Here is a 14,531-nt window from a genome sequence, read left to right as displayed (position 1 = left end):
GTTTGATTCCATGCTGGTGAAGTTGTATTGTACAAACTCTTTGTAAACCTAAGACTATGTCCTTTGAGAAATAAGAAGTATCTAGTGATATTAATTTGAATGTTTGTGATTGAGTTATTAGAAGGGTGTAAAGTATATAGTAGCTATCAAAAGGATGTAAACTTTTTGGGTTTGTTTTCCAAGTGTTGGTAAAGAATTTTGTTGTTTTTCTCTTTTAAAAGTCATATAGGAGTAAAAATTAATTTATAAACTGATTAGGTTTTGGAGTATGATTCTCTGGGCTTTTTGGGTTTTGTAGGCTTCTTAGATTTTAGTCTAAGTAAAGGGTTTTGAGGTTTTTCTTTTCTAAAAGAGTAATACATAAAAACAAATTGTAAAAATTTGTATGTGTAAATTGAATTAACAATATCTGATTAGATAGTTTTAAAGTAAGATAAAAAGTAAATAATTATATCACTCAATTATAAACTATTACTTTAGTTTGTATAGATTAATTTGAACAATTAATTTGTATATATTTTTATTTTTTCTAAAATTCACAATCATAAAATTAATTTATTGGATTTTAGAGTATGTCACTTTAGGTTAGGTTGAACCAAATATTTATATATATTTTTTTTCAATAGGTTTTTGTTCTATTTTTCGTGGTTTTGGGTGTTGCAACCCTAATAAGTGGTATCAGAGTGAAGCTCATGATTTGGGAAGATATAAGTTCGATTTGAGGAAGAATTTGATTCAAGAGAGGAGCTTCGAGGGAAGTAGATATCATAAAATGTCAGAAGGTACAGTCTTTGTAAATTTAAGATTCCTCTATTTGACGTAAAAAGTAATTTTATGATATAATAAAACACAATTTAAGATTTGTCGGTGTAAAAAGGGTTAAATAAGACATTAGAAGATGTTAAGTCCAAAGAAATGATTAATAGTATTTGAAGTCAGACTCAAAAGAGAATTCATAGTATAATTTGATTGAAGACATTTATCCAGCACAGTCATTGACTAATGTATTGTCTTTTAAGGATGAATATGTATTTATTTTACATGAAGTGGGTAGGAGAAACTCTTAGCTCCACTAAAGGACATGGGGCGAATAATACATAAGTACGGAAAGTGTAAAATTATGTGTATCTACTTATTTGTATACTAAAAGAAACTTTATAATTTGATAAGTTATTTATTTTTAATTTAAAATCACTAAATTATATAATAACATGTGATATAATATTAGAATTTATGTAAACAACGTACAATAAATAGTTTCCGAAAACTGTATTTTCCAAAAGATTATATACGTTTATTTTCCTACACTGTGCTTATTTGAGCAAACAAAGCTTAACATGCTTGACATTCTATCCTCTGAAAATCATAATCACCCAGAAGAACGAACCTGGAAACCCAAAAAAAGGAAAATATTTATTGCATTTATCGTGTTCTTATGCAATATTTATGAAAGAATACTAAGAACAATAAGTGATAGGAATCAATATTAAGTCTGTTTTCCTTCGTATAGTTATACCAAAGCCTCACTCATGTCTAGATCTTCAGGATTCATCCCATTCGGGAGCTTCCAATTAAAATGGTAAAGAAGTTGTGTGAGAGGCAGCTCAATAGTTGGTAGTGCAAACGTCAAGCCTGGACAAGTTCTCCTTCCAGCTCCAAATGGAATGTATTCGAAATCCATCCCCCTGAAATCAATTAAGCTGTTAAGAAATCTCTCAGGATAGAACGTCTCAGCATCATTCCAGTATGCGGGGATCTCTTCCGATTGCCCATCCGTTGACGATGACTCTGGTTTTCTAGGGAATCTTGTACCCGTTAATCTCACAACTCTCTCTGCATTCCCTTGGAAGTAAAAGAGGTACAGGAGCGTGCAGCCTCTACCACTCATTTCAAGTACTTCAATTCCTGGATTTCAGTTTCATCAACATTTCCTTTCCAATCAAAAACTCATCTTACTTCAGCATGTACCCCTTTCATTACCCTTGGGTTTCTCATCAATTTTGTCATTGCCCAATGTAAAGCTGTTGTTGATGTCTCACTTCCAACTCTAAAAATATCCCGGAAAAAACAAAATAATAAATTATCAGCTTGGACACTATTCAGTGCCCATTTCATAGAATCAAAATAATTTGTCAGTTTATATATTGTTCTGAAGTTAGATTTTCCTACAAGAATCCATGAGAATTATATAAAAAAAAGTGTTTAGCATTACATAGTGATTGACTAGTTATGTGAACAACATATAACGATTGAACATTACACTCACAATTCATAAAAGAATCCTTTTATCTAGAAATAACGTGAGTCCTATAGTTCTGGCCGTTTCCACAATTTGCTCAAACTCCATCTCGTATTTTTAAAGAATAAACGTGATCAAGGGATCCTTTTATCTACTTTTACTTATGTAAATACTCAATAGTCACTAGAGAATTGTAAACAACAATTTGTATTCTCTTGCCAATACTCTGCCAAACATAACAGTAAAGCTATGAAATTTCTGATTGATGTTAGTTTGCTGATATGACGTAACTCTTAGTAGTAAATTCTCAGTGCTTTCAGCAAATTAAAGTAATATTGTCCTAACCCAGATGACTGCTTTGATGTTGTTGTCAGTTAGGGGAAATTCAAGGTCACCCTCTCTCTGGACTCTCAATAGAACATCAATTGAATCTTCCTTTACTCCTCTTTCGTCCGTTTCTGGTCTCTCCTTCTCTTTATGCTCATTCAGGATTTTTTTCAAGTATTCTATCACTCTTCTGATGCAGCTTCTCAAGCTTCAGATCTGTTCCACTAATAACCTGAATTGCTTTAACGGAAGGGTAGAAATCAACAATGGAGAAACCTGCAGCAGCCACAACGACTTCCAATACGCATGACACGAAAGCTTCTTCTTCTTTGCATCTTTCCCCAAAAGCCGCCCTAGCTGTTATGCCGTATGTCAACCTGACTATTTTATCACTGAGATTGATTACTGATCCTTTATTAGTCTGTATGGTAAAATCAATGAAACAAGTATCGATGAAATGAAGTTCTTGAAGCTAGTAGTAAAAGAGACTCTGAGACTACATCCTCCAGCACCTGCTGTCAATTCCTAGAGAATGCAGAAAGCTTTGTGTGATTAATGGAGTCAACATACCCATCAAAACTAGAATCATTGTTAATGTATGAGCGTTCGGAAAAGATCCAGAATATTGGATTGAACCAGAAATTTTCAATCCAGAAAGGTTCCTTAATCATTCAATAGACTACAAGGGGACCAATTTTGAGTACATCTCATTTGGTGCCAGTAGGAGAATATGCCCTGGAATGTCAATTGATCTAGCCAATGTTGAGCTTCCTTTGGCCATGTTTCTGTACATTTTGATTGGAAACTTCGCAGTGAGATGCAGAATGAATATTTAGACATGACAGAGGCCTTTGGTATAACAGTTGGAAGAACAGAAAACCTGCACATTATTCTAATCCCTAATCATCCTCCACCTTCTTCTTAGGGAAAAAAGGAAAAAAAAAAAACAAATAAGAACACACAGTGCTAGAGGGATTGGATTGTACAACTCAGTTTGACAAACAAGAATGTCAAAGAAACATACAAGAACCAACAAATCGTTTACTGAAAAATACCTCAAGAAAATACTATTGCGAATACTGAAGAGTAACAAAGATTAACCAGTTTTTATACTACTTAAATGTCAATCTGTATCAAGCTGTCGAAAACTATCACTGCCATTTATTCTCAACAACTACAGCTAACACTATTACAGCCTTTAGATCTTAAGAAAATTAAAAAAAAAAATTACTGATTAACAGAGGTGAACAAGTTTAACTAGAAGAGAGAAGGAAAAAAAAAAGAAAACTGCAGTAGAAGAGAGAAGCAGAAGCTTGTAGAAGAAGCTGAAGTATTAGACTGAAGTGATGCTAACTCCTCGAGCAGTTAAACCAGCTCAGCGAAATGTCCTCAACAGTGGAGAACAAAAACGACATTGTCTGCTCTTTCACTCAACAAACACTAAACCGTTTAGAGACTGCCACTAACGTTTCAGCTAACGTTGTTCCCTTTCATCTATCATTGCTAAAACAAAACTCAACAGCTCGCACAGCTGTTGGGTTTATAAAGACAACCCACAACAGCTCCCCAAAAAAAAAAAAAAAAACTCACACATTCATATCTCCTCTAATCAACAGCACTCAATCACGATAAACACATAGAATCATTTTCATCTTCTAGTTCCTCCCTAAGTTAAACTGACATACTAACTTCAGGCAACTCAAATCAGTCTTCCAACTGAACTGGATTTATTTCTTCTCTTATATTTTTCACACACATCCCTAATTTATTTCTCAGCATCTAAAATCTAGGTGCTGACAGTGACTTAGTAAATATATCTGCATTCTGACATTCAGTAAGATTTTTTTTTTCAGTCAAAATTTGTAGTGCTAATCAGTTTCCAATTCCATATTTACCTCAAATTCTGCCTTCCGATACGTAAAATTAATATTTTAGTGTCAAATATTGAATTATCACTGGTCCATCATCGGAGTACCACAAGGTTCAAACCCAAGGAATCTGTGAAGAATACAACAGCACAACAAACAACAGGAAGACTTAAATCCTGTTCATTTGCTCATGAGTGATGGTAGGGGAGTTGCAGAACTTTTCCAAAAGTGGACCATCATGGGAGTACGAATTGGACATATGACAAACCAAAAGTGGGTTGAATCCTGCCAATTGAAATAATTTCCTGCAGTAATTTCAGGGCTACAAAATGTGTGCTAGTATCAGTCTGTAGATTAATTACTTCTCCAGAAATGTTGCATAGATTCCATGGTGTACTTTTTCCAAGTATAAGACCAAAGCGCCGTTGACAAGTCTACTTGACCCTGCTTTTTCCAGGCGAGAGAGAACAATCACAGATTGTGATATTATTTGGTGTTATCCAATCTGCATCACTGTATGTGACAGAAATAAGTATATATATAGACATCAAGATGAGGCTTCAAATTTCAGTAACTGAAATTTCATCTTCTTGGTTGAACTATTTTTGTATGATTATGGCTTCTTCTATTGTCACTTCGCACAGCTGCTATCAGATTCCATGGTGTAACACTCACACTTATTTTTATTCTCTTACACACAACCAAAGTCTCTTGCACCAGAAGTCAAATCTCTTAGAGATCACTGTGCTTCTGTTGTCCCTCAATCAGCCCCAACTGTTCTGGAATTCACCAACTTGCCGTTTTCAACTCTCCAGAATGGTTATTATGATGGTGGTGACAAAATCTTGAATCAAAACCCATTTGAATACTCGTCAAGCAAATGGAAAGCAATGTTTCACACTGAAAATATCTATATCACTGATTCTGAAGATGTCTCCATGGTTGATGGAAGCTTGTTTCTCTATAGCAGGAACCTGAACTTGATGGCTGCCAATGTGATAAATCCCCATTCAATCTTTAGGGGAATGAGATCGGGGGAAGGTGCTTTGATTTTCAGTTTGAAAGGATTCTGGCCAAAATCTAGTGGCAAGCTCTGCATGGTGGGATCAAGTTCTAGTTTCCCCCCTGAAGGAAATGTCCTTCATCATACTGCTGTACTTAAGCCTGACAGTGTAAGAACTTCAAGTAATATTACCAGTCTGGTTAGTGGAACTCTTCAGAGCTTGAGCTCTGATGATGGTTTGAGTTATTTTGAACCTATTTCCTTGTTGATATTTCCTGTAGTAAATTACAAGTACACTAAGGCTTCACAAGAACTAATCGAAAATGAGTTTTCTGGTGAGATTAATGTTGCAGCAGAGAAATCATCCCTCAGTTTAGCAGTGAATACAACCATTTGTTCACTTTTTAAGAGATCTATCCACTCATTCAAATTAAATTAAAGTATAGAAGTGACTGCAGTTCTAGTAAGACTTGCAATCTTTTCGGTGGAGAAGTAGGATACTTACCTCTGAATCATGTCTCTCAATGAAATTCATTGTTCAGTGGATGGACAAAGTACTAAGTTTTTGATGGAGTTCCCCAACAGTAAGTTCTGTTGGGTATTATCACCCTTTCAATCTGAAAGCAACATTCGTTGGGGAAGGATCATGGGATTGGGACTGAAATGAGTTAAGAAATCTGCAATGCTCAAGGAAGAAATTACCCATCAGAAACAGTAGGGGGAAATATCCTAATGGGTATTCACCTGAAATGAGTTTTGATATGTCTATAAGATAAGCTAGAAAAGATATTGCATGGGGTTCTTCAGTTCAGGTTTCTGTTGGCGATCAAATTTCTCAGTGGTCAGAATATTCCTCCATGCCATTTTCAAGCTTGAGGCCTCCAAGTTTTGGCAATGAAGCAAATAACAACATTAGTAAAGAACCCAGTATCATCTACAAGATCGGTGTCACACTGCATGATTTTACCGAATTGGGTAACGTAAAAACTCTATTCAATACATCTTTGAGTGTGAATTCTAGGCGAGTTGAAGTACATCTGAAGGAATTTATGATGCTAGGATTTGCGTGGTTGGCTGCAGAAATCTTGGCTTAGACAATCAGACCTTGTCAAATGAGTCCACGGACAGTGAAATTATTATCAAATTTCAGTTCCCTCCACTGACTGCAAAGAAGAATGGACTTAAGATCCCGGGAAGCATTGAAAGTAGTGAAATTTCTGATTGATGCTAGTTTGCTTATATAACGTAACTCTTAGTAGCAAAGGGTTTAAATTCTTTGTGCTTTCAGCAAATTAAAACAATATTATACTAACCCAGATGACTGCTTTAATGTTGTTGTCAGTAAAGGGAAATTCAAGGTCACCCTCTCTCTGGAGTCTCGAAAGAAACATCAACCAATTTCGCCCGTATGTGTCCTCTCCTCCTCTTTATGCTCATTCAGGATTTTTTTCAAGTATTCTATCACTCTTTAAATACAATTCGTCTACGTCTTTGGATGCTGATGGAGAAAGAGAACCAATGAAGGTGGGAAGAGAAAATCGTTGAGATGGAGATGGTCGTCATCGGAGAAAGAAAGGAAAAAACCCTAAGACCGGAAAATAGTCATTTTTCAAAACTGCTGAAAATTGTAGATAAAATCTTTGTTTGGGGTCTAAGTGATGCATTTTTGAATAGTTTTAAACGCCGGCAATTAAAGAAATTTGGCGAGGCAACTGTCATTTCCTATCTTCTATCAAGGTTTAATTTCAATCAGTAATGTAAATATTTGATTTTTCATGAGGAGAAGCTCCACCGAAACGGACTCAATCGACCACATCGTATAGATAAAAACTCGGCCAAACGACTTTTTCCCACCAAAGGTATATTGAAATGTCAAGTTTCCACTCTTTATCTCTGATAATATCAAACACCTACTCATGAATAGTCAAAATTAACGAAACCTAACCCATTAAAATTTTATCTCTTTTTGCTTCCCTAAACTTTAAAAACTAAAAGTTTTTCCCAGCGTAAGTTTTAAAAAATAACAGTTTCACCTTAGGGTTTCGTTTTAAAATCTCGATGACATTTTTGGCTCCATTGCCGACGACCTCTTTCTCCCGAAGCATCATTTCTTTTCGACGATCTCTTTCTTCTCATTTAAAGGCCCGATCGACATCGAATACGAAGTCTTTCCTGATGAAGTTTTTCGTCTTCCAAAACGTCTCCGACATCGATCTAGCCTCCAAATGGGAAAAAAAAGATCACCGAAATGAGAGAATGCTTCGAGAGGGAGAAACCGTCGGCAATAGAATCAGAGATGTCACTGGAGATTTCAAAACAAAACCTTAGGGTGAAACTATCATTTTTGAAAACTTAAGCTGGGAAAAAAATTTAGTTTTTAAAGTTTAGTGAAACAAAATTAGATTATATTTCAGTTTATTTTTAATATTATGAAAAAAATAATGATTTTATTTTTACCGCCGTTAATTTTAACTACTCATAAGTGGAAATTTGATATTATCAAAAATAAAAGGTGAAAACTTGACATTTCAATATACTTCCTAAAAACTAACCGCACAACCATAGTCTTATGGTTTTTAGACTTTGTCAGGGGAATCCTAGCTCTTACCAGTTAAACTACCCCTGGGGGCAAGTAAATATTTGATCTTGACAATATCTAAGAATATGTTTGCCTAGTATAATTGGTAAGCAAAACTAATGAAACAATGCCTGGTATTAATAATTGAGATCATTCTATTTCTGAATTAAAAATTGATCTTGGAATATCTTGAACTAAAATGCTATATTAGAGAAAAATAAAAAAAAACTGAACTAGTCTTAATAATTACTTGAATCCAAAGAAAAGACACAAGAAAGGGGTAGGAGACAACACTTAGCACAAAGACAACAAGACTCTGAAGACCAGCAATCAGATCAGTTATATAGCATCGTCAAGTCCTAACACCGCGATCATCACCATCTTCATCATCGTCATCAAAATCTTCATCATCAAAATCTTCGTCATCAAAATCCTCAACGTCATCATCATCGTACACAGTATCATCACCGTCATCGTCTTCGTCCACATCACTCACCACGCGCTTTCCACGTGCCTCCACAGTCGGCTTTATGATCTGCTCTGTGCACAAGGCGTGATCTTTCCCCAGTACGAAATCAACAAAATTAAACCCATTTCCCAAAATGGGTTTTTGCTCAAATATCTTCTGTGTTGGATTGATTAAAGACCGAAGAAGTTGCTGTTCTTTAATAGCAATCTCGACGTTCGACTGGCCGACAAGACGGCTCCGGAAAAGCTGAGGAAAAGACTTGCCGGTTTTGAGTAAGATTCTGGCAGTGGAGTTCGCCATTTGAGATTTTGTAGTTGCCTGAGAAGAGATTGTTTCCTGGAGGCGAATAGGGAGGGATGGGGTTTAATAGTGGAAGGTCTTAGGGTTTTAGCTGCAGAGAAACAGGGATACCCTAAGGACACGTGGCTGCATCAGAAGTTTACGGTTGGTTCTAGACACTCGCCAAGGATGTGCCACGTGGAGTTCTATGATATTGTTGCATCATTTAAAAGTCTGACTCTATCTTTTAGAATTTAGATCTCAATTTCAATGGGTGCCATTGTTAAAAGCTTCCATTTACCTGAGTTTAAAAAAAAAAAAAAAAAAAAAATTCTTTTTATGTTTCTATTTCAATAAAAATACATACAATTAAAAAAATATTGTGATTATTATTTTAATTGATCTTGACATATCATTGTTGGAGTCCAAGCTCCCATGTTTAATATTTTTCTTATTTACCATTCAAGTTATCAATAAAAATAAAAACTACTAATTCTTGGAATTTCTGTAAAACTGTTTACATATTTATGTTTACCTTTAAAAAAAGAAAGAAAAACCTGGTTTTTGTGATTTTGTTTGTATTGAGACTAAAGAACTTGGAGAAGGAAGGAATATTTTGGAGATTGCTTAAAGGGGTTATGTAAATTTTTTAAGCCTTTGAGGGTGCAATTATTATTTTTGAAATTATCGAAGAATCAATTGAAATTATTTCAAAAATATCACTAAACTTGTTTTATTTCAGTAAACATTTTGAAAAAAAATTATTAATACTTCTAGTATTTTAAAAATTATAGTTTTCCTTTCAAAATTTTAAATGAGAAATAGAAAATATAAGTAAAAAATAAGAATAACAAGAAAAGAAAAAAATAGAGAGAAAAAAGAGAAAATAGGAAAAATTTATATAAAATGAGCTTATACTTTTCATTTAATCAAATTTATTAACAAAAACATATAACGGATAGATATTTGGTTTTCTAAAACTTAAAAGTGAGAATTTGTTTTTTTAATAAACTTTCGATGGAAAATAGTTATTGGCCATAAAATTATTGTATTTTTTATATTTCTTTATATTAATTATAAAATAATTACATAATATTCACACACCCTATATCATTGAAGAATAAATGTGAGATTTAATTTATATGACGCAAACTTAGTGACTCATTTTGCATGGAAGAAAGCTTGCATAAAGCTCAAACACAAACTCTTGGGAGTGCGACCTCAAAACAAATAATATCTATTTAGTTAGATCTAAATCTAACAATTGATATTAACTTGGGCTCATGGATGGTTAAAATAACCTCACAAGAGCACATGCTTCTCAAGAGTGATGGTTAGCGCATGAGCGTATGATTTAGTTTATAAGACTCGTGACTTATTTGCTAAACAATTTATTTATGTATTTATCCAATTAAAAGGTCTCATTGAGGGAACCTCTTCACCATTTTCACACAAAGCACAAAGTCTTTTTCTCTTAATCATTGTACTAAAAGTAAAATTTTCTTTATATTTAAGTAAATACAATAGATAATAAGTAGAATAACAATGACTTACGATAAAACAAATACAACCTATTGGCTAAAAATGTGGTATTTATTGCAAACTTACGACTTGTGAGTGTGTATGTCGAAGATTTGCTAATTAGGGTTCATGTATAAAAGCTGCATAAAAATGAACATAAAGGTTTGGGTATAATTAAAGGCCAAACGACTATTTCCCACCCAAAGTATGCTTTTTTTCTAAATGTCTTTTCATTAACTTTGAAAATCTCATTTATCTATTTATGAGCTATTAAAAAAATCGATTTCAAGGGTAAAATTATCATTTTATCTGTAATATTAAAAATAAACTTAAATTTAATTTAATTTTTTCTCCCAAACCCTAAAAACTAACAATTTTCCTCTAATCCAAGTTTTCAAAAACAACATTTTTTCTCTTAGGGTTTCCAAACTTTTAGATTGAATTTTTCTGCAACGACCAACAATCTCCAGGCGACATTTTTTCCTCCCTGACGTCTCCTCTTTTTGACCGTGTGGCATCTTTTCCTCCTAGGCGTCGTCATTGACGAAGACGATTTGTCTTCGTTAGAGATGAAGACGAGTCGTCTTTGTCAACGACGACGTCACACAGTGTCGGGAGATGTACGACCAGAAAGAGGACCCGTCAGAAAGGGAGAGTAGGTGCTTAGAGATCGTCAGTCATCACCGAAAAAATTGAATCTGAAGGTTTGAAAACCCCAGGGGGAAAATGCAATTTTTGAAAACTTGGGGTGGGAGGAATTTGTTAGTTTTTAGGGTTTGGGGGGAGAAATGATATGACTAACGGACTCAGTTAATTTTAACGGCTTATAGGTGGATAAATGAGATTTTTAAAGTTAATGGGGGGCATTTGAAAAAAAAGCATACCTTGGGTGGGAAATAGTCCTTTGGCCATAATTAAAATGTGTTCTTATTTTGTTTTTCTCTGGTTTCGTAACAGAAGTTTAGGAGCATTGATCGGAGCAATTACAATGGATAAGATAAACAATTGATGGAGCCTTTAGTCGGGAAATTACATAAACAAACAGTTGACATAAAAGTTAAGGGACACAATCAGTTTAGGAATTTGTCGATGCATTACATTTTCCTTTTTCTTTTCAAGATTGAATTATCATTGGTTAAGTACAATCCCCATTACTTATAGACATTTTTCCCAACAATGAATTATCACGGGTCGGGATCAAGTCTTTGCAGATAAAAACATTGTTGAAGAAGACGAACATGTTAATCATGCCTTCATGTTGAATCATAAATTAACGACTGGATTTTATCCAGATTGAGCCCGAACAAGTCCCAATTCAAGATTAATTTGAATTTAAAATGTTTAACTCAAGATTGATTAGATTTTAATTATGTTGGAACTTAGTTTGCAAGTAATTTAAATTTAAACTTGATCCGAGCTCAAATTTAAATATTGCATTTGATTTAAACTTGATTGATTTATGAAAATGAGTCTAATTCTTAGTTTAAACACAATGCATTTGACTCGAGTTGTAATTCTAATTTAAATAATTTAAATCGAATTCAATTCTAACAAATTATAACAGTATCTTCTGTTTAAAAGGGTTGAGAAAGCATGGCCTCTTTGTTGAGTGAAAGTGGTAATTATAAAACAATAACTTTATTAATATTCAAGAATTACAAAACCACACCAACACACTTTGCAATACTTCTCTTCACTCACTAACACAAAAACATTTACTCACTTGAATACTAATTCATTACCCATAAAATCATATACACAACTTTATACACAAATAATGATATGTTACTATATGATTGAATATTGTTTTACCTGTAATTTAAAACTATTTAATCACACGGTGATATATTATTTGTTTGTGTAGAAAGTTATGCACATAGTTTTACTCATTCACTAAACACTCACAAGCTCTTAACACATACACACACACACACACAGAGTCTACTTTTGCACTAACTCACAGAAGCACGACACCTAGCAGTGACACGCTCATATTTAAAAAAAAATCTAATTAACTTGAAATTATTGCATTTTAGCCAACTCTTTAAAAATGTAATTATCATTTCTAAAAATATTAAGAGGTATACTAAAATTTTAAAAATTTCAAAACACCTTAAACCTTTTTTTTTTTTCAAAAATACTGCTAAGAAATTTTATTAATGCTCTTAATATTTTTAAAAATTACAATTTGCCCCTAAAATTTTGAATAGTGAAATAGAAAAATGAGGGAGAAATGAAAATTAAAAAGAATAAGGGGGAAAATAGAAAATAGACAAATCAAATGATTTTATGCCTTTCTAGTTCACCAGCGAAAGCAAATGATGAGTGAGAATTTGGTTCTTTGAAACTTAAATAGTAAAAATTTGTCATTTTAGCAAATCTTATAAGTGAAATATTCTTTTGGAAAAAAAAAAGTATTATTGCACTTTTAATATTTGTTTGTATTAATTATTAAATAATCACATAATATTCATGCTAAACCCAATATCATTCAGGAGTAAATATGATATTCAATTTATAAGACTTGGATCCTCTTAACTTAGTGACTCATTTTGAATGAAAGAAAGCTTGCATAAAGCTCAAATACAAATTTGTGGGAGTACCGCATCAATACAAACAATATTTACTTGGTTGGATCTAATATGATCATTGTACTAAGACTACCATTACAAAGTATCTTTGCTAGGCCTAGTGCAGTAGACATATAAAGTATGAAAAGCTTGTGTGATGGAAAAGCTTGAATTCGTTGTCTTTTAGTTACATAGACATATGCACATTGTTACATATTGCAATAAGCAAAGAAACTATTTTATATAAAGTGACGATCCAAATTATATAAAAGGTTATTTGAATTCAGGAACTATGGCTTAGAGACTGATCTGTGCTTGGCCCCCTAGTATGGGTCACATGACTTAATGGATAAATTTTTAATTATATTTAAGTAAATACAATATGTAACGGTAAAATAGCAATGAGTTAGAGTAAAATAGGTACAATCTATTGGCGGAATAATGTGTTATCTATTGCAAACATGCCACTTGTATACATGTCAAGTATTTGTCAATTGCGGTTCGAATATAAAAGCTGCCTAAAAATGTATGGAAAGGTTTGTATATAAAAGGTGCATTAGAGTGTAAGTAAAAAGTGAGTGAGTGTGCCACAATACAGAAAACAAAATAATCTCTTCTTCATTTTAAAATTTTCATCATTCATAGTGAAATTTTCTCCATTTCATGCCTGTCTATTTTTTCGTGTTGGACTTTCAACATAAATTATGTATTCTTATTTTGTATCTTGGGCAATTACAATGAATAAAATAGACAATAGATGGAGCCTTTAATCGCGAAAAGTAATGTGAAAAAAGTCATGTTACTTTCTGGAGCTATAATTTTGTTTGTTCACATTAATTTCTCGATGAAAGGCTCATTTTGGAAAACATAAGAGTGCGTTTGGTTAAAAATTTTTAAGATTACCTTGGTAATCTATCTTTTATTCCCTTGTTTGGTTTGTCAGTAATAAAATATTACAATAATCTTCTATTACCAATGCTGACGTGGCGGGTAATATAATTGGTAATCTGATTACCACCTTCACCTTAGGTATTTAAAGATTACTGGGGTAATCTTGAGTTTATTATAGAAAAATTATTATTTATTAATTTTTTGAGATAAAAATAAATTTATTTTTAATTAATATGACAAATAATATAAAAAATATTTAAAAATAATTATATTCAAGGGCATTTAAGTAAAATATTTTACTAGTAATCTTTTATTATCTTTAACCAAACACAATAATTATTTATACCTATCAAATTTTATCAAACATAGTAATCATTTATACCCAGTAATCTTCTAAGTAATCTATCTTCAAGATAATCTTTCTATTTTAGTAATCAAACATTACCCAAACCAAACGCCCCCTAAAAGTTATGCTGTGATTAACATGCTGGTCTTCTTAAGCAATGTGAACAAACAATTGACATCCCTTAATCCAAGCAAAATAGCATCAATTTAGGAGTTTGTCAAGGCATTACTTATTGAATGAAAACAATCAAAAACATTGTTGAAGAAGACCAACATGCTAATCATGACATCATTTTGAAAGGTAAATTTAGGACTGAATTCTATCTGAATTGAGCCCAAACAAGTCCCAATTTAAGATTAATTTGAATTCAAAAGATTTGAATCAAGAGTGATTTGATATCAATTAGACTGAAACTCAGTTAGCAAGTAATATAAATTTGG

General features: G+C 32.9%; 1 protein-coding gene and 1 pseudogene across 1 annotated transcript; both read right to left on the bottom strand.

Annotated features, from left to right (window-relative positions):
- Nucleotides 1-1,392: 1,392 nt before the first annotated feature.
- Nucleotides 1,393-2,047, bottom strand: LOC123223160 (annotated as a pseudogene).
- A 6,320-nt stretch (nucleotides 2,048-8,367) lies between these two features.
- Nucleotides 8,368-8,784, bottom strand: LOC123229525 (protein SIS2). The gene has a single exon (XM_044655430.1). The coding sequence runs from the start codon at nucleotides 8,782-8,784 to the stop codon at nucleotides 8,368-8,370; it is 417 nt and encodes a 138-aa protein (XP_044511365.1).
- Between the last annotated feature and the right edge of the window lie 5,747 nt (nucleotides 8,785-14,531).

The sequence above is a fragment of the Mangifera indica genome, chromosome 1, assembly GCF_011075055.1.
Source record: "Mangifera indica cultivar Alphonso chromosome 1, CATAS_Mindica_2.1, whole genome shotgun sequence".
In the NCBI taxonomy this organism is placed as follows: domain Eukaryota; kingdom Viridiplantae; phylum Streptophyta; class Magnoliopsida; order Sapindales; family Anacardiaceae; genus Mangifera; species Mangifera indica.
This window is presented reverse-complemented; position numbering and strand designations above follow the sequence as displayed.